The sequence below is a fragment of the Scophthalmus maximus genome, chromosome 10 (genome assembly GCF_022379125.1).
Source record: "Scophthalmus maximus strain ysfricsl-2021 chromosome 10, ASM2237912v1, whole genome shotgun sequence".
Classification (NCBI taxonomy): domain Eukaryota; kingdom Metazoa; phylum Chordata; class Actinopteri; order Pleuronectiformes; family Scophthalmidae; genus Scophthalmus; species Scophthalmus maximus.
Genome location: NC_061524.1, coordinates 13175768 through 13196578, shown reverse-complemented (window position 1 = coordinate 13196578; position 20811 = coordinate 13175768). Strand labels below are relative to the sequence as shown.

The window sequence follows — 20811 nt, the reverse complement described above, 5'->3', positions numbered from 1 at the left end:
GGCTGAACTGGGGGAAAACGTGGTGGAATGAATAAATTAGCATGATAATGCTCACTAGTATGATGTACATTTGTGTTTTCATGGCTGATTTAATGTAATAAGGGTTGGGATGGAGACAGCAGGGAGTCATGTACTGAATTAGCAAATGTTTGTCCTTGATATTATTCCCTCTAATGAATAAAGAATGGTGATAAAGATTACTGAACTATGTTCTACACGGAATGGCCGGGTTGTACACAGTCCTTCCTTTCTGCGAGTATAGACTCAACTCGTGAGGAATCAATCTCTGATGATGTGTTGTAGGTTCTTCCAACATGTCACTACTAGACCAAGTGCAACCTTACTGAGCGAGCAGAGATGACAGACTTACCCTCGGGCGCGTCGGCATCACAGATCCTTGTAGTGCCAGAAGTAGCGTTCCCAGATGCAGGACCTGTCGTGGGACTCTGATAAAAAGAACACACAAGAGGCATGTTTCCGTTTAGCAAAGACACAAACAGATTTTTGCTTGAGAAGAAAGAACATGAACACAATCTGTGAAAATCTATTATACTGGAACCATACCCAACAGTAACAGCTTTTTACGCGTAAATTGTAAAATGACTGCAAGTTTTACAGTTTTTTTACGATTTCCAGGATCTTCTCCAGGAGATTCTGTGAGTTTGGGCGTGGATAAATAGAATGAATAAACACCTTTCAGATTCTAGCAGAGCAATATATCAAAGGATTTTCAACACACCTGCAGGGAAGTAGGATGTAACTCACAGTCATTTAAAGAACTTATTCACTCTAAAGAGAACTGTAAAGATTACTAAAGTCACAAACGGTTTTGGTTTAAGGTATTTAATATTCACTACTACCCAGGGCACGCTGGATATGCCTGGCTGCCATAAATGGCACTGAGAGACAATGGAGTCAGATAATGTGAATGAAAAAGCTGCATCTGATAGGAATACTGTTATTACCCTATGAGAATAATGCACCTACCCCACTGGTTTTACAAAAGGCTTTTTTCTCTCACGTAAAAAAGAGGATGTCTTAGCAAAAACATATTGCTGTTCAATTTAATTATGTTGTATACAATATTTTTCGAGACGAAGCACAGACAGAGCGGTGCATCTAAACCACATGCACACACCCACACACGGAGAGAGAGCAGAGAAACATCAGATGACACAGGGGGTGGACTGTCAAACAACAGATCCACACAGCAACGGAAAGAATCGGAGAGGAACAAGAGTGTAAAAGCCCGACTACCAGTCCGTAGAGACCGTGCTGCTGCCTACACCCTGCTGGACCAAAGTGGTTTGAACACTCTGACTGACCACTGCCGTTGTTAGAGCCCTTTCGTCTGAGCAAGCACTCACCAGAAAGACCCCCCCCCCCCCCAAAAAACCCCCCCCCCAAAAACTAGCAATACACAAAAATGTACACAAACACTTTTCCTCACCTGTACAAGATATTTCTGGCTGCCATACATGACATATTGTGGGGCAAGGCTGTAGATCATGTAGCTGGTGTGAAGCACAATCAAGAGAAGAATCATACAGAGGAAGAGAAGAGCCTGAGGACGAGTTCTCTTTGGTCTTATTTTGTACAGCTAGAAAATAAGAAAAATGTTGATGTTAATAAAAAGTATTTGCATACTCATGGTAACACGCAAGTACGGCATTCGCTTACCCTTATCCAGAAGAACCAAATGCCCATGTTGCGAATGCCTGCCATTGATGTGAGTACAAAGTACATGGTGATAACTGTGATCAGGATGTAATCCAGTGGGAAAACCTGTGAACGTAGGGACAGAGGCCAATTACATGTCTCACGTGTGAAAATGACATATAAAGTCAGCGCTGCTTTCAGAGCTAAACGTTCAAAGGAAGCTTTGAGCTCTTAATGGGCAAGTTTCATCAACGCCACTCAGTCTGAGCCAATTAACCAAGAGTGCGTCCGAGCTGGATGCTGCGCAGTGCACTTTGATTATTTGTAGATGGTTCTCAAGGAATACACCGCATGTAACATATGAATATTTATTGATTATGTTCTATAAGGACCAACCTGATTTCTATATAGTATTCCGTCCATGGTATGGTGCACTTAATGCCTTGAATACCAAGGTCATACTTTTAAACACTGGCCCTTAGACATTTAATCAATGCCACTATCTATGAAGATATTCTTAAATGGTCTGAGCTGTCAGTCATTTCTTTCCTGAAAAACCTCCTGTAGAATACTAAGTTTAAAAGAGGATGTTCTGTTCCTGTGTCCAGACCTGAAGCAAGAACCTGGAGTAAAGAAGTGATGGTCATGATTTCATATTCTGTCAATCTCCTAAATTCACTTTCAAAATAATTAAAATAAAATTGGTGGTCATTTAACAACACTGCATATATCTACATGTATCAAGTCCATGGGGTTGCACAAAAATAAAGCCCATGAACATGTTAATTGCTAATTTTATTACTTATATTATATTATAACTTAGGGTGTTTATCATCATAAGTGGTATTTTGTCAAATATAGGTGGCGCCTATGAGGCTGTATCTTAAGGTAATAACCTATTAATTGACATTTAGTGTGAAAGTCATTTAATGTATGTAGCTGCTTTTTTAGTTCACAGTTCACCTGTAATATACTGAAGCACATGCACCACTGATTTAAGAATAGCCAAGAATAACACTCTTAAATGATGCTTCATTTAGGTTAATGATAATGGGGAAAAGAAAATATGGCTTTAAGCACATCTTAATTGAGGATGATTGTCTTTTCGACATGAGACATGAAAAGGATACTCACGGGCTGTAGGGCTAGGAGAAGTTCATTCAGAGGGTTGGTGAGGTTGGTGCCAAAGATTATGAAGCCAGAGCGGATGCCAGCTGAGTGGAGAGCTTTATCCAAACTGAAGCACATAGGGGAAAAAAAACTTCATTGTGTATATATTCCAGGAATTACACTGCCTTGTCTGTCTGCCTGATTTGTAAGATGTATTGTGCGAAGACTTATGGTTTTACCAGATATACCATGACTTACTTTGAAATGAATAGGGCAACAGTGAACAGCAGTGCAACCAGAATAAAGAAAACGCCCAAGATTATCTGCAAGAAAGAAACAAAATTGATACATTATGATAAAAAAAACCCCGTCAAATGTAACCACAAACGGAAATGCACTCAAAACGAACAAAACTCAGTGAAATTAAAATAAATGTTTTGAAAGGCATGGTGATCCAATATAACCTTTCTGACATGTTTTTTTTCCAAGGACAGACCATATGGCCTGGCCAGTCGCAGTTTGGCTCTTTTGCCTGAGGTGACAGAGGGGAAGCAAAGCTACAGCCCAGACAGAGAAGGGAGGTTGCAACCAGGGAGGGAAAAGGTTGGTGTCAGCCAAAACGGCAATGAACCCCTTCGACTGCTTTCCTTCATCAAGGCCTTTATACCGAAAATAGCTCATACCAACCAAAGCCAAGTGAAAATCTGGTGAAACATTTAGCAAAACAAAGTGCAATTGAAATATATCACGTTCCAGTGATGCACAGCACAAATATTAACATCAACTACAAAAAAAACATGATATTTGGACCCTGACCATTTAATAACAAGCTAATCACATCACTTGCCTTTGCCTCTCGGGATAAAAGTGATCAGATAAAACTGAATAGGAAACATGTACATAAGTATATTTATTTTCAAATTCCTTCATATGACCCTTACCGATGTTTGGATGTAAAGCATTATGAGAAAACAAAGTAATTTGCAAATATCACTAATTAGATTTGACCAAACATCCTTTAAGGTTATTTCTAAATGATTGTAGCAAAGCATCAGTTTGTAACAATCTGGAACCTGATGTCAACAAACGTCTCATTTTTATTTATATAGCCTCCATATGAACAACAAATTAGGCGACTAGACAGATTTGAATTTGAATTTACAGATTACCGATACAGATTACAGAACTACCTTTATCTCGAAATCCAACTTGTTTTATGTTTGTTACAAGAATGCACTTTGGTGATCAAAAAGTGAAATACCAATATATACTAATACTAATATAAATCGTGAAAAGGTGGGATTTATTCCCGTATCTTTTGAAACCTTGGCATTGTATTTTTTAAAACTAAGAGAATGTGTTATTTATCTAAAGGGCTCAGTTCGACAAGCTGTTTTTTTTTTCATTTCCTTTATGATGATGAAGTATTTTGTGAGGTCCAAGCACTTTTAGTAGCACGTGTCCAGTGGGTCGTTTTCACCAACCAGCAGAGTAGATATAAAAACCGGATCGAATATGTTCGAGACACAGTGATGTGACTGCACAGGAGAAGTCACACACATTTGGCTTATAACACCACACCAGTGCCTGAGCATACAGTAAATAAATCTCCCAAATCATTACTGTTCAAATTTGAGTCTGGGGACTGTCATTAGCAGTATCCTCGTCGGTTAAAGACACACAGTTACTGACATTGGTTTAAGCTGTTTGTGCATCCCTGCAGTGCAGTAAAATACTGGAAAACGAATAGCAGTGGTAAAATGTGAACTACAAGATGCTGTGACTTGTCCTGTCAATGTAGAAAATAGGATTAAAAACAGTGGGACCTATTTAACTGTGAATTGCCATTGGCATGTTATTAGGAAAGGAACGTATATGAATAGGAGGGTGTGGAGTACTGGGCTTGTCATGTTGGACTTGCTCTCGGCCCTGCACCCTTGGAACATTAAATCATTCTGCAGTTATTGAAAGAAGCAAAAATGCACTTGAGAGTATGATTCATGCAGGTATAATTTCCCTTTTGCAAATATGTTATCTCATGGTTTTCAGTAAAATACAAGTGGTGCCTATAAGGCTGTATTTAGAAGTAACAAACTACTAATTGACAGTTGAGGCGATTGGACTCTTTTAATAGAGGCTGATTTTAGAGTTGAAATTTTAGCCATTTTGAATAGTATTGCCACTACTTTTGAGAAGAGTCAAGCATTAAGCTTTTAAATGACATTTCATTCAGGTAAATGATGATGGAAACAAAAAAAATGTGGTTATGAGCTTATCTCAACTGCCAATAATCATCTTTTCCACAGGGCAGATGAGGCGACATTCCTGCATGCTATTTTGTTCACGTAAGCACAATGCTACATCCAATGCACAAAGCACAATGAACCCAGATTTGCATGACGATTAGGTCAAGTAAAATATGAATAGCGGGGGTGTGCAGATTATTGTAGTGAATCATTACAGACACATTTGGCCAGTCCCATCTCCCTTCACATATCCATTCAACGGTTAGAACCGGAAATGTATGAGGAGAAAAATAATATCGCCAAAGGGCTGATCAAGAACCTCTGTACGTAAAATTTAGATTTCGGAGACAGTCTGGGTTTTTTCAATGCTAAAGGTTTACGCAGTCTGTAATGTAATACAATCAGTTAAAATAAAATGTTTTTGATTGTTTTAGGTCAGAATAATGTCAGCCACATTGACAGCCATAATGATCATTACATTACAGATTCTAACGATCACAGCTGTTCCATTCTGTTAACTGAATGATTTGGGATAAGGATACAGTGAGCCGTTAGGTCTGGTAGTCAGAGGCAGCCTTGAGAGATTTTGGATGTGATCATTTTCTGATTGTTGAAGCTACACACACTACTGGCCAAGGTATATATATTTTTGTCTGGGTATTTTTCGTCGCTGCTGGTTCTATAAGATAAAGTCAAGATAACCACTATAGATCAAGGGTGAAAAAAGTGTGATGCATTTTGAAAATCTCTCCTAAACTGTGCAGAGGTGCATCATCTCAATTTGCTTGTCTGGACTGGGACAGTGCAAGTGTTGGTATAAAGGAACACACACACGTGTCCAATGGTTGTAATGTCTTAAACAAGTGATGTTACAATCCCCTCCTTCCCTAAACCCCTTGGGCATTCAAATTCCATATATGAGGTCCAGATATTGGTTGCCCAACCTGAAAAATGCAAAATCAAAGGGAAGTTTTTGGTTGCTTTGGTTCATCCCTGGAGAACCATGAGATCCTGCCTGAGATGTGCGAGACTCCCCTGGAGACTTAAGAATAAATTAGGTGAAGAGACAACCCATGGGAATCCTGTAAATATGCAGCTGTGTGAAGTAGAACTAAAAGTAAATGTAGAGCAGTTCAGATAAGAACATGAGCATAAAGAAGCTGTTTGGGAGGAAGATGACTAACAAAGGCATGATACTTGGGCAAATAAGAATTTTCTCACTTAAGTATTAAGAGAGCTAACAGAACATTTAATGTGGTCTATGGTGCAGCCCTAATCTCTACATCTGCTCAAAAATGAATGAAAACAATAGCATCAATTAAAACAAGGCCAGAACACAAAATAAAGATGACGTCCAGTACACGGACGTAAAAAAAACATTGCTTTTATGTGCAGTTCAGTCCATATCGAACATATGATGTTTTTCTTGAATGGAAGCCAATTCCATAATGCAGACTCACCTTGAAAGGTCTGAGAGCACTGCCCACTTTAGTGCAGCAGTTCCTCTCTGCGACTTCCAGGTGTCTCCCCCTGCGCTGGAGAACCTGCAGTTTGCCCTCCAGCTCCTGCAGGTTGTGTCTGTCCCTTGAGGAAAGGGGACGCCCATCTATGCACTGGCGAGAAGACCAAAAAAACCAACCAAATAAATCATATGCATATGCTAAAAAGGAGCAAATAATTAACACAACATTAATTATTAAATGCTATGCTATAAAAGTTGCTCTTACAATAAACTTATGTATGGTATTACGTATAGATTTGGACATTTGCCATTCAGTTGTTAGAGCAATGGTCTTTCATGTTCAACGTCACGTTGCCACTGGCAACCTATAGCAACTAATAGTTGTCTTCACTTGTGTTTTCCCTTTTTGTGCTGCCTGCATATGAGAGGTTAGTTGATAAAGACAACGCAAACCATTCATAATTGTATGCAATGACAGAGCGGCTAGGCAGAGAGATAAGAAGGAGGAGGGACTGATCAGCTGGAGGCTATGCATGTGTACCTTTCAATGAATGTGTGATTATACACTCACTGCTGAGTGTACTGAAGCATATAATAAGAAACTGCAACACTTTTTTTAATAGATATAATTGTTGTTAATCTAATTATCTATAGCCTTGTCACTTCAAGGCTTTGTTCCGTGACGTTATTCCACCACTTATTCATTTGCACTGTGTTTACGTCATATTGTGCCAGCACATTGAGTGTGATCTGATGACACCAACCTTGGATTTCAGCTTTTCTATCTGATGCTCCACATCATCAATGTCCTCTGTGTTCTCCAGGCGTTCGTATGCCACACTCCGTGTGCCTTTTATCAGATTCAAAGGCAGCACGGACATGCCATAAGCCTGAAAGACAGTGGAAAAAGTACCATCATGATCACACATTATTGTCAGAGAGGGACGGCACATATACGACACGTGCATCCACCCACACACACCCACCCGTCTGGTGACAAAACCATCACATTGAAGAACACCGCAACAGTCAAATGAGGGTAAGCAAACACACATACAGCAAATCATATAGTTCCTGGCCTCCAAGGATGTGTCATTTCTGATAGAGGAAAAAAAAAGGTTGAATCTATAATTGTGCTGAGGTTTATTGGTGAGTTTGCTGCAACCATTTTGTGTGGCTATCACTGCCCTATATCATTCTGATGCAATTTACAGCTTAACAGTGCCCCCATGTGACAACACTACCCTCTATCCAGGATTTGGTTCATTCTTTTCAAGAAGAGTTTTAGGCAAGAAAAATCTGGGTTAGACGAGGGGGCATCAAGGTGCCATCAGTGTGGCAGACTTGAATTTAAATGAATACGCATCAACTTTTCTTTTCTGTTCATACAATAATAGACTGATATACAGTGACAGCAGAGAGAGAGACGGAGAGAATATGTGTAAAAAAACATAAAAAGGCACTTTCAACTATCAGTGGGTTTCAATCTTCAGAGGGAATGTTTGAAGGTTAATTAAAGACAAGGGACATCGCTAATAAGAGGAAACAGACCGATCAATACAAATGAAAATAACGGCAACAGGATGATGCTCTCTTGCTCCCTCTGTGCCGTCTCTTTTTCACCATCTTGGAGGAGTGCCATTTTATGGGTTCATAAGAAAACAAAGGGGCCCTCTGTGCAAAGATGCTTTAAGCCGAGTCAAAGGATGCTGCCCTCTTTCTTCAATTTTTCAAGTGGGGAAACGTCAGAGCCTATATCTTTCTAAAACTACTTTTACCAGTTTCTGAGTGTTACATAGTATTAAGAATGTCGCAAGGGATACTAAGTCAGGCTAGACTATTATTAGTCTCTGCTGTGGATCTCTGCTACGGGCGAATGTCGCCTCCTGCAATGAATCATGGAGCTCTTAAGGCCGGAGCATGTTCCGAATATCAAACACCATCATAAAAGGAAAACCTGCCCCAGATCCCAAGAGAAACACATCTACCCCTCAAATGTGCAACTACATGGGAGAAATATTATATATATATACTGTATATATATATATAGAGAGAGAGAAACACACAGGCGATCCTCAGTTTGAATGTACATTTTTGGCTCACACATCATAATGCATGCTCATTAAAGTTATTTTAAAAAGCCACTGGGGTCGGAAATAACCAGAAATAGCTTGGAGCCGAGTGAGTGTGAGTTTAGATAATTCTACTAATTTGAAATAACCAAGCTAAGCTGCATTTAAACATGACAAACTTACCAAAGACCCATTCCCACTGAGCCGAAAAATTTGTCAGCAGTGCCACATATGCTGGTTTCCCTAATGGAATTTGATTACAATTATATTTGGGGGTATTATACAAGACAAGCTCCACAAACCTGATGTAGAATAGACTTGATAGCGTGTCTTTGTCTGTCTGTACTTGAAATTAAAGGGTGATTAGAGGTCAAAAGGGTCAAGAAATCACTCCAAATTCTGTATAAGACTATGGGTCTTCTTCATTTTGTGAACTTCTATAATTTCTAAGTTTTTAGCAGAGGTTTGATGATAGACAATCATACTGACCAAACGACAATTGACGAGATGCTTGCCAACCTCTGGCCCTGCCAATTTTAAGGCAAATTTTTTCATGCAGTGGGACAAAATGCTTAAATTTATTGTTTGAAAATTCAAACCAGTCTGCTAGGGTACTTCCCAAGCAATTTCCTAAATATGTATTTCACATTCAGAACTAAAATGTAAAAGAAATTGCCTAAGCACTGCACCCTCCAGCACATGTTCTGTATAATGGTGCATTTGCACATTTGAGAAGAGGTTTCACAAGCAACATATGCCCCCACTCAGCTCTGTCTGGTTACATGGTCAAGTCATATTTCAAGAGGCGGAGGAATAACTAGGCGGAAAAACATGATGAATGTGATATTAATGAGCCTAAGCCATACTTCTTCTTGATTATTTTTCAGTTTATTTAATCAGTGGTGACAAGTGCACAATGGGATCTCAGCAATCTCAAAATGGCGATGGCATTGGAAACCATCCCTCTCCTCTGCGGTTGAGGTCATTGAATCTTTTGGAAATTAGACACACTGTTCCCTGAGCAATTTCCAGGCCATTATGAATTCATTTGGTTCTTGTCTCACAGAGATTGGAACTTCACTCCAACACGCTGACACCATGTTTAAGACAAAGAGTGCTAAACTGAATAAAAACTACAAAAACGAGCAGTTTTACAAGGTTTTGAATAGCTATGTAAATGGATCAGCTGCATGACTGCTTGACAGTTTAAAGCTACAGTGTGTAATATTTAGAAGAACTTATTCACAGAAATTAAATATATTGGCTATGATTATGTGTTCATATATGAATAGTCACCTGCAACAAAGAACCAATGTTTATTTTTTGTTTCTAAATATAGCTACATTAGGTGGACCCGACATCCGTGTAAGTCATAAAATGGCTTACACGGATGTCGGGTGTAAGTCATAAAATGGTACCCTCACCAAGATGCAGTGCAGGGCTTAGTCCACTGGTTCTAGGCCCCCGTACAAACTCGGGTTTTGCGGATTATTTGAGAACACATTGGATATAGTGTTTTTGTGCAAGAAAATAATATTAACACAGTCTCCCAACACTGATCAGTTGCTCCATTTTGAATTTTTTTTATATTTTACATCAATTGTTAACTTTCCTCACACATTGCAGGAATCCGCATTGCATACAGTGCAACGAATGACCACCAAAATAATGAGGTTGTTTGATGTGACTGCCGGACTCCTACCTTTTATAAATCTTTTCAAGGCCTACCACCTAATCACTGAATCAACTGTTGTCTGCTTCTCCATTTATCTGTCTTTCTTCCTGAGACTATGATGGTTTCTAACATGTTATTCATACTGAAACGGAGCAAACATGCACTTTTTTGCTTGACCTAGACTGAAAATTTCAAACAAAGCTTTTGCCTGGAATGTTAGCGTGTTTTCTTCTAGGTGTCTGTCTGTAGACCAATACACACGTTTCACGGCAGACTTTTTGACCTTGATAATGTTCAAGAATAGCTGGAACGAATTCTGTCTGCGTTAAGTTTGAAAAAACTCTTCTTCTGACTCCCTGCGGTGCTGGTTTGCAATAGTTTAGTGGCCATCTTTTCAAATTTAAACTGAGGGACATATTCATCAAATTTTTTTTTTTCTCATGTGCATCTCTATGCGACTTAAGAGGGCTTTCAGCTGCAGCGGTTCCCAGCTCAGTCTCAGCACGGAAATGTTGGGTGTGCCCCTGTGGTGACAGGTATTGAGACTGATTCCCTGCATCAAATTAAATGCCCATTTATGCTAATGAAATCCTGTTTTTAGATAAAAGAAAACCTGCTGAGGGTTATTAAATACCACCAGTTCTCATGTGACACCGAAAATCAAATATATATGGATTTGTACATTAAACAATCACTTATTAGTTAGTGTAATGTGGAGTAAGATTTAGGGCAGATCTGATCAGTGATTGCGATAAATATTTTCATAATGCAGGCCTGCAATTACTGCTATATTATTGGTATTTTATTGCACATCATTAGCTTCTATGAAAAAAAATTAAATTGCGTGACTGGGCATCTAGCCTGATGTTCTATTCCTTCCCGCAGCTTCATCTTTGTTTAGATTTCCCTAGGGGTGCTCTATCTTGAAGACTCTTGTTAGCGACTGTAAAGTTGTAAAGACAATAGCTTACAGAATAGTCAATTAAGTAAGAAAAAATAAGGAATGCTCTTGAATAAAAAAGTTGGTAGAATTCATCTTATATGGGGACGAGCAAAATGCTTGGAAACCTTCCTGCTAATGACGTCGTAGTGGCCAATGAAATGCACTTTCCATTCTTAAATGCCCTACGTTGATCCTGACACAATATTACTTCACACGAAAAAAAATTTTTTTAGCTGGAGGCTGTGTGTGAATGAAACATTTAAAAGGTCCTTTGAATGGACAGCAATTTTATACAATTATCTACAAAAAGAAATTCAACAGGCAGGCCAGCTTTAAAAGGCCTGCCATGGTTGAACAACTGGATAATAACTTCTTAAGGCTGCCTCCAGCCTTTAGAATATTCTTTAAGGTTTCTAGATATATTGTACACAGTTTTACTCTTCTTTAAATGCAGTAATCATATTAAGTTTTCTGCAAAGGTAAAGGGCAAAGATGATAAGTGGAAAAATAATCATGTATTTCCCATGCTAATGTTTGGTCAAAGAAAATGAAAAGAAGGAAAAAAGGAGGTCCCCTCTTTGCACACGTATGCACCTGTATTCATGAATCTGTCATGAAGTTAAATTTGACCCCATGTGCAGAATACAGATGCAGACACGGTTTTGGTATTTTTGAGAAGCCTATATTTGGTGTCACCATCTGGGAATATTAGATTGCTTAAATATACACATGTTAATAGAAAGAAGACTTTCTGCACTGATGTCAGTTCCATCTTTTTAGTTGATAGCATTTTGAATTTCGAAAAGTATCATAGAGCTTACAGACTAAACAATTTTAGTAGAGCAAATCTTATAACATGCACCATTCAAAATCCAGTAACAGTTCGAAACTTCCAACATTGGTTAAAAAGTATTTCTGTGGTATTTTCGAAAATATAAATTTTAACAATAAAAGTTAAATGTAAAATGTAGAAGTGCAACAAAAAGTGGAGAAACCTCAAGTAAGTATTAGTGCTTCCTGATCCACTCAAAGACCCCATCTTCTCAGGTCAATCTCAGGGCCTGTGATTAAATCAACAGATATTAATCTTCACAACTTTAGCTCCGCGTCAGCATCTCATGGCTGGCAATTTAAGAGCAAGAGAAAGGTAGGTCCACAGGAGACAGAGCCATGAGAGTCATAAGTCAATACACCAGCCAAGCTTTTAAATGAAACCAAGTAGTACTTCACATGATGCACGAGCTCTGAGATCAGCCTGATCGGTCTCGTGTCATCTCTGCTGGGTGCAATCAAACACAGTGGGAGATAACGTAAAGGGAATATGCATGTGCAAACATACTAGGCAATGGGGAGGATATTTACCATAATTGTGGATTTGCATATGTATAAAGTGACTTTCAGCTCAAGTTAGTTAGCAATTTGAAATTAGCTTGCTTAAATTTTCTAAAAGGTGAAAACTCCTAATGCTACTACTACTGCTAAGAGTTACAAATTAAAAAAATAAAATACCACACAGCAACTGAAATATCTTTGGTGAATAAATCAGCTGATTAAAAACAAATAATTTTTTTTAAAATCGCTTGCGTCTTATACGTACTTCTCAGTTAACAGAGAAAAGACAGGGATTTCATTCGTTGACTAAGTTACCAGTGTCTTAGTAATTTTTAGTTTTTAGTATATTTAGTGATGTAATATATGGTATTACATTTGAACTTAAAGTATACTACTATACAAGGTTGTGCTCTATTTGATATGTCTTAGTTATAGGAAAGTAACTGTACTAGAACACCTTTATCAATAACATCACCAGCTTGATAAATCTTTTAAACTGTTAAAAGCGTTGGTTTAGCTTAGCAAAACGTTCTACAGACACCCGGACACTTTTGTTTATAGAGGAGGCTTATGCATAATATATATGTGACTGCACCAGAGAAAATGTCAAAAAACCAACAAAAGGAAAAACTTTCTTCACTTTATACAAATTCAAGTGCACCAAGCTGCAGTTTTTTATAGTGTTTACATCAAGTTTTGTTTGCATTAACGGTAGATGGCGAGTTCTGCACAAAGAGTAATTGATTGAATGAATTAGCACAGAAGTCATGGACAACATTTCCACTGCTTATGGTATCCGTCACTCAGACTCCATTAAGTTAATCAGGCTTAGTAGTGACAAGTAGTAAAGAATGATCAATCACACAGCGTTTTGCTAATACAGTATGTGTAGGTTGACACCAAGAAGAGTTTCTCTATTTGAGTCTGTTAGAATAAAAGGGGGGGGCGCAGCTGCTGTTGTCACCCAAAGACCTGATTTCCTGACTTCATCAAAACAAGAACAGTGAAAGAGACACACTGTGGGCGTTGTGATCTCCACAGGGCTTTCACATAGCAACATGGGGTCAGTGCAAATGTGAGGACACTTCCATCCTCAAAATGTACTTGGTAATTATCCACTTTTTAGGGGACTGTGAGAAGCAAAGTGAGAGAACAGAGGATGAAATCCCATCTGGATTATATGTCCTGAAGGGAGATTAGCCCTACAATTTACTTGACTAGGTTGTGTATTATTCATTAGAGGTCCACATTCAATTGTATTGTAATTTGTCAAACAGGATTCTGTGAGCACAACAGAAACTGGATAGATATGGGTTGGCTGTCACTTTTACTCTCACTCCCTGGGTTGAAACCCGATTTTTTTTTTTCTTTTTCCCAGTAGGCATTACTCTGTTACTCCCACCCTGACACCCGTGCCACCTCCAGGGAATATTCACAGTCTAGTTACCATGATAACAACTATGAAAAATGGACAGCATTAACAAGCGTTACAGCACAGTCAATTTTCCTGATCTAGGAAAAGAAAAAAAGAAAAACTGCAGAATGCTGAGGGAATCAAAATATAGGCATATATTAATGGACACTGTGGTACATCTATATGTATATAAATAGACAGTAGATAAGTGGTTGATAAGCCGGAGAGAGGTGCAAATATATCATAAAAATGTCTTGGGTGCTTAGGTGAAAGACAGCAGTCTAAGCAATTTGAGCAATTGAATGCCATGGGATCTAAAATCACAAGGCATTACTAATACTGAAAGGCTACTCCATCACTAGGTACATCTCAACCCCAAAAAAAGGAAATCATTTGTACTTTCAAAAACTGCACCGCAGCTTTTAAACAAGAACATTAATCATCAACCGTGACATATCCAGTAAAAAATCCTATTTTGACAAAAAGAAGGAGGTTCTGAGTCATTTTTTCCAACGTGAAAACATGTTTTATGGCAAATGCATCAATGAGCACATGGTCATATTAGGCTACAGCGCTGGCAAAGATCTGGAAATCATCTCACGGGATGATTGCCTTAATTAGTGTGCAGAACACATGGAACAACATCATCCACTTGTCTCAGGTCCCAACTCACCGTGTAAGTGATCACTGCCAACATGCCGATCAAGGTCAAGGTGCTGATGGAGAAAGAGAGAGCAGGTAGACCATCTGGACATGGAAAGAAAGGAGAGCCATTAGAGATTTAACCTTGACATCAGAAAAAAACACCAATGGACTCTTTGACACGGGAACAAACTATTAAGAGCTGACTTCTTGAGAGCACTTGGATGGCATTTCAGTCAGCTTTCAGCTAAAATGTTGCTTGCCCTCATTGACTCTATGGAGTAAAGTTGCATCTACATTTCTTTGAATATTCTAGAGACTCTTCTAAATGCCATTACCATAACCCTGTAACCAATCCAATGAGAACATTTTATAAAAACGTACATCAATTTATCTGTAGAGGCCCGGCGCAATATCAACATTGACCACCACGTAATACTTTTTTTTTTTTTTTACTTTTTACCTAAACTTCTTTTACTTCAAATTGGTAAAATCTTATTTCATTGTAGAGTCACATGCAGCACAATGATTTGTTCAGATCTCTTTTCCCTCTCTCTCTCGCTCTTGCACAATTACATTAACAGCTGACCGGTTCGTGAATAGACCCTTTTTTACATGAGCACAGTGAATCAAACAAAACATTATCATGTGTGGTAGGAAGGATGGTTGTTGGCATTTCCCTGCAGAAAAGAAGGAATAGCTGTTAGTCAATATCGACAACTAACTCAATCGTTAACATCAATTATTTTACTCTGCCACAGAATATTTGCTCCCGCTATCCAGATGAATATTTTTTAATATTCTCAAATCGGTTCATCCTATGAAGGTGCAAAGGAAGTCTGAACTGGAGGTATTAGCAAAGCACAGGACTTCGAGAAATAAGAAATCACGCATGGGAAAGCTGGACATTCAGACCTGTGTGATTAGTTATCCAACGATTTTGGTTCGAATATTTACAGGCTTCTACCAGTACCAGTGCTGCTGTGGCAGCTGAATCACCAAGAGGGTCTGGAAGGAAGAGCTGTAGCTAATGAAGACAGAGATGTAAGAGAGGAGGAGGATAGCAGCCAACATGCTGCTGTGGCAGAGCCAGCTATGGCAGATTTTTTTTTATTTTTAAATCTTATTTGCTTAACACAAAGAGAAAAGAGATTATGGATCTGTATATGTTTATCAGTTATATGTCACAAAGCAATTGAGATATACGCACCCCCGCTGTCAGCTGCGACAATATAAGCCGTTTTCGTGGGAAACGGAAAAATATTTTAAAAGCAACAGGAGTGCTGTGTGTCCATTGAGACAAAAATTGACTGTAATTTACTGAGCCCAGACTACTCTTAGCAAACTGAAGCTAATGCAGAGGCAGGAACAGGATGCAAAATACAAATTAGCGAGCCAATGTCAGCTGCCTTTACTGAGCCAGCTAACATTTTGGATGGGAAATAATGGGTGTGATCAAATAATGTTTGATGTGCAAACACATTTATGCTACAAACTATACAATAAACTAGCTGAGTCTTTAAATTATACTGAAAAACTGGGGCATTGGTTTCATAAAGAAATATCATGAGTAAGTTGTAACTGGGAGCACTCTGATGCAGATAAGGTCAGTACAATGTCTTCTGTTAATCCGGAGAAGCTTTATCAAGTCCAAGGAAATTATCTAAATGATGTCATAGTGATTTTATTACAGTTATACAGTTTATGACAAACCAGCAATCTATTTTAAAAGACGAGGGAATTTAGTAGGTAAAAACAGTTTGCAAACATTCTTTTGGAGCGGTATGGAAATTGAAGGATCCAGCATTTTTTGACCTGGAACCATACTACAGACTCAAAGTCAGAGCCTGCTGATATTCGCAGCTCTCATTTTGAATAATCCTTTGTGAGTCCCCCAAACGTATATGTGCAATGCTTGATTGCTGGAATACATGTTTTTAAAATGGAGTCAGATATCACAAAACTTCTGCAAAGACAGTAATGATACCAAATGGCTAAAGATGAGGGCCAATTTATTTTTGTTATTTGGGTGAAATGACCGTTTCAATGCCATGGGAAGCATTTGAAATCATTGTGAGCGAGATGAGTAACATCAAACTAAATTACAGTCCTGCCGAAAGAATTTATGAAGTTGAATGTTTTGCATCTTAACCGACTAAACCAACAAAGGGACAGGACAGGAATTTTATTCTCTTGAAGGTAATTGTGAAGAATGTCATTCACAAGGACAAGGACAATGCATCATGTTGCTATTCTGGTACTCTTGGATTTAATATTTACATTTTAATTTTCTTGTATTCACTGTTATACTGATCACAAACAGTGTTTAAAGAGCTGGATATTTCAGTGTATGTAGGTTGAGTTGATGCGTGTCACCTCTGATTGAGGCAGAGAGGGGACCACCCATCATGCCAGGGCAAACAGTAGGTGTCACACCAGCTGTCGGAGCTGGGGTTAGAAGATGGGGATTGATAAATAGACCGATTGCCTCGCTCCCCTGTCAAGCTCCCACCTGTCATGGGGTCCCGCGTAAAAACGCAACACAGTTGTCCCTTTATGGATATCCCACATCCTCTCAGCAGCAACTTCATAGTGCCCAGCCCACATGTCAGCACGGCCTTAGGTGGCTCTCAGCATGCCTTTCTCCTTGACAGTGGCCTTTGATTGGCAATATCCCATCAGTATTCAGGGCATGTATGATTTGTGCTGTTTGTAGCATTTACCACTTTCTTTTAGAGGGAGGACAAAGGGGTAGAAAAATGGAGATATAGTATATACCTGCTCCCTATTGTATTGTATGCAAAAAGAAAACTTAGTCTGTAGTCTGACAGCTGGGCTGAAAATTAACATCTGAATACATGTTTTTTATTCCTGAGTGTTTCATTGCGATTACGCTGCCTTTGTTTAGTGGCGAGCTTGGTAAAATAGACAATAGCTCATGTTCTGCATGGAGAACACTCTGTTCATGAACCTCAACACAAAGCAAAGGATAGATGTTTGCTACCACTCTTCATGGTTTCTTGAGCACATTTTCCGCGGATTAAACAGAGGGAATATTGTCTATTATCGGCGGCGCTTCCACATCTGTACAGCTTTGATTCCAGCAGCAATGGAATGAGGTAGCTCTTATCTCACCCTGCATATAGACCTCCAGGCTTGTGTGCATGCATGAGACTTGTACAGAGAGAGTTTATTAAGGAGCTCCTTTAGACCTAGCACCCTACATCTGTGTAATGACAGGATCATCAAAAGCAAGTAGGAAGCAACTAAATGGCCGGGGGATGGAGAAATCATTAACTGTACAACCTCTTGCTGCCATACGACAACATGTAGACGCTTATTGCAAGGTCGGGAAGGTTATCAGAGACCATCATGGTTGTTAGTTTGTTTTTTGTGTGTGGGTAAACCTGAAAAAGTTATATATTTTTGAAAAAGGGGTTTAGATAATAGTTTTTGTTTAAGGAAATATTTTGGCATATAATCCCTCAGTCGAGGGACGCCATGTCAATACAGATAGAGCACTTTTGCATAATATCTATAGTAAGGAAGATTGGCAGGAAAAGTTTAGTGGTAGAAATCTTTTCCTGGTTAAAGTTGGACTCACACCCACTCAGCCCCAATGGTCTTGAATTCCAACATTAAAAGCAAATGATCTTGAGTACACTCAGGCATCACTGCAACATCGAACCATAAATGAAGGCATCCAAAACTCCATTCCTTCTACTTTTCTCATTCGGGTACACGATGTCAGGGTAGATGTTATGCTATACTTTGTCGTGCATTGGATGTTTTTCACCCCTTTCATTTTTGTAACGTTGCATTTACTGTGCTTTTCATTCGCAGACCAAGTCGTTTGAGCTGATGGATCTGAGGGCACAGTTTACAAATCAGAGGGCACGGATTATGAATCCACCAGCCAGGCTTATAAAGCATGCACAGAGATTTCTAAAGCTGAGTCTAAAAATTTACACAAGGACCTTTTTTTCCCCCCAGCCAGCCCTGGGGGGCGGGGGCTTGGTACCTCTTCACATTCGGTAGGTATCTATAATGGGTAATTTGTGTGATGCGAGTTTGGATGATTCTCTCAAGAAAACTTCAAGGTGGATTAACGCAGGCCAGGCAATCAGCTCCTACCGACAGCCACATTTTGAACCAGCACTGCACTAGTTGCAACAAATGTAATGATGGACCCATTACAGATGTAGTGGCCTTAATGAAGAGTCACTGCAAAGCAGTTAGCAGGGTTATGTGGCAAAAGTCCCTTTCCTTTATGCAATTAACCTCCCATCTGGAGAGAGAAGAGATGGGGATTAGAAAAGGGATGATCCCAACATTTCTTCCTCAGCAGCTGAGCAATTTCCTCCTGTGCCAAGAGAGGGGGGCTTGGGGGAGCATGAGGGGGTCCACTATTGTGAAGAGAGGCAGATGGTTCAACTTCCTCTTTGATCCCCAGATGACAGAAGGCCAGAGAACTGCTAACAGTCTATAATTGGCGATCTTTCTTAGCAAAGGCATAATAAGGACAATGCTCCAATCAACAAAGTGAAGCCAACCATGAAAACTACATTATTTTACTTCGATAATGTGATTTCTAATTGCATGCAATATTGACATTTAGGCTACAGCGTTACGGATTCTGAAATATTGGCACATACAGTTGAGTTATTTAGCAAGGACTTGCTTGAAACGTGAATACAAAAGTGAATCTACACTGAGGAGTGAACAGACACAGCTCGTGTTATTAAAATGTGGTGGTCATTAGGAAAATTACAGTGGAAAACCAACAGATGTGGCTTTGAGGGAATAATGAATAAGACAAATTAAGGAAAAATGGTGGAATAAGGAAGGAGTCTGAATTTAAAATGAACAGGAAATAGAACTTCACAGTCATGGTAACAACAACTCTAAAGTGTTTTCTAAAGAGGCGATACTTACGGCTACTCCCGAGCTCCTCAAAAAGGTATTGTACTTTCTCCCATTGAGTGGAATTCTGTCCAGGTGGGGCTTCAAGCGGGACAAAGGCCCTGAAAGAAATGACACAATAATTCAGAGATAAAATGCATTAGGCTTCTTGTAGGCTGTTATTATCCCAGTACACAATATGCCTCTAGTTTAGTCTTTGATTTGGCTTCAGTATCTGGTGCATTTCCTCTAAGGCCCCACAAATCGATTATGCACATAAAGGAAAATAAAGAAAAACATAATGTTTGTAATCCTTTCACCCCAAACAAACGGAGGAAGCTACCGGTATCAATAATGTTGCTGAAAGATGGCAAGAGAGACGAAGAAATTGGAAAACTGTGACAATACAACTTATTCTGAAAAGACTTCCATTTTAAGCACATTGTAGAAATGGGCAGCATATAGAAATGCACTTGTGTTGTTTACATCCTACATATCTTAAGGAATAAGCAAATAATGTTTTCACAGTATGTTGTCCACTCCAGAAACTACTGCATGTTATATAAGTGGACTAGTGCTCCCCCTTCTTTAAATCATCACAACTGAATGCCTAGCCTAATTCTAGTAACATAATCCTTAAATCAAGTCTTAACCCTCAACCAGCCTATTAAACAGGCATTTCAAGGGTATTTTGGGGGGAACTTTCCAGCAGCAATATAAGTAAATGAAGCCCCTTGAAGTCAAAAACTATTCTTACAGGTGCCTCAAGTGTATTTGATGACTTACAAACCCTCTATCTGTACATACCAAGGCAGTGCTTAACATGTATTCAGAGTTCACCAATCATATAAAAAGGATTTTGCAAACCATTTCATTGACCCTTTGCTTATTCAACTTGGACTCACCCTTGAAAACTTGATTAATTGCTATTCTTAACACATAGGACAGTCTTTTTAGGCTCAGTACCCCCTCCTGTCTTTTTCAATTGGCTTTGGAAAAGGACAATTAAACAGACCCTCCAGAATGTCCCATGTTTATATAAGGCATATCCTCAATGGTGGGGGAACTTTGTTGGGGGAACATTATAAACATATGTTGTCAGCACCACTGAAACGGTCTTCCATGGGACTGCTGGTATATCGTTATGCAAGAAAATGAGGGGAAAGAGTCGACAGTATGGACGCTCAATTTCAGTGCAGATTTTTAATCCATTGATCATGTAATCCATCCTCATTGATCATTAATACTTCTTGACAGACAACAGTGAAATAGCCCAGTAACATTCTTAGCATCTAGCACTAAAACAAAAATCTATCTACTGTCATTCTTTTAGGAAGATTAAAAAATGTTTTGC

At 39.0% G+C, this 20811-nt stretch overlaps 1 protein-coding gene across 1 annotated transcript in view; it reads right to left on the bottom strand.

Moving 5' to 3' along the window:
* lmbrd1 (LMBR1 domain containing 1) overlaps positions 1 to 20811 on the bottom strand; it is a 47997-nt gene that overhangs the window by 11463 nt on the left and 15723 nt on the right. The window contains exons 6-14 of the mRNA XM_035606393.2: positions 19491 to 19579; positions 14587 to 14660; positions 7242 to 7367; positions 6476 to 6628; positions 3028 to 3092; positions 2794 to 2896; positions 1681 to 1785; positions 1451 to 1600; positions 371 to 446 (exon numbers count right to left, since the gene is read on the bottom strand). Coding sequence (XP_035462286.2) covers positions 371 to 446; positions 1451 to 1600; positions 1681 to 1785; positions 2794 to 2896; positions 3028 to 3092; positions 6476 to 6628; positions 7242 to 7367; positions 14587 to 14660; positions 19491 to 19579 — 941 coding nt within the window. The remainder of the gene's footprint in view (positions 1 to 370; positions 447 to 1450; positions 1601 to 1680; positions 1786 to 2793; positions 2897 to 3027; positions 3093 to 6475; positions 6629 to 7241; positions 7368 to 14586; positions 14661 to 19490; positions 19580 to 20811) is intronic.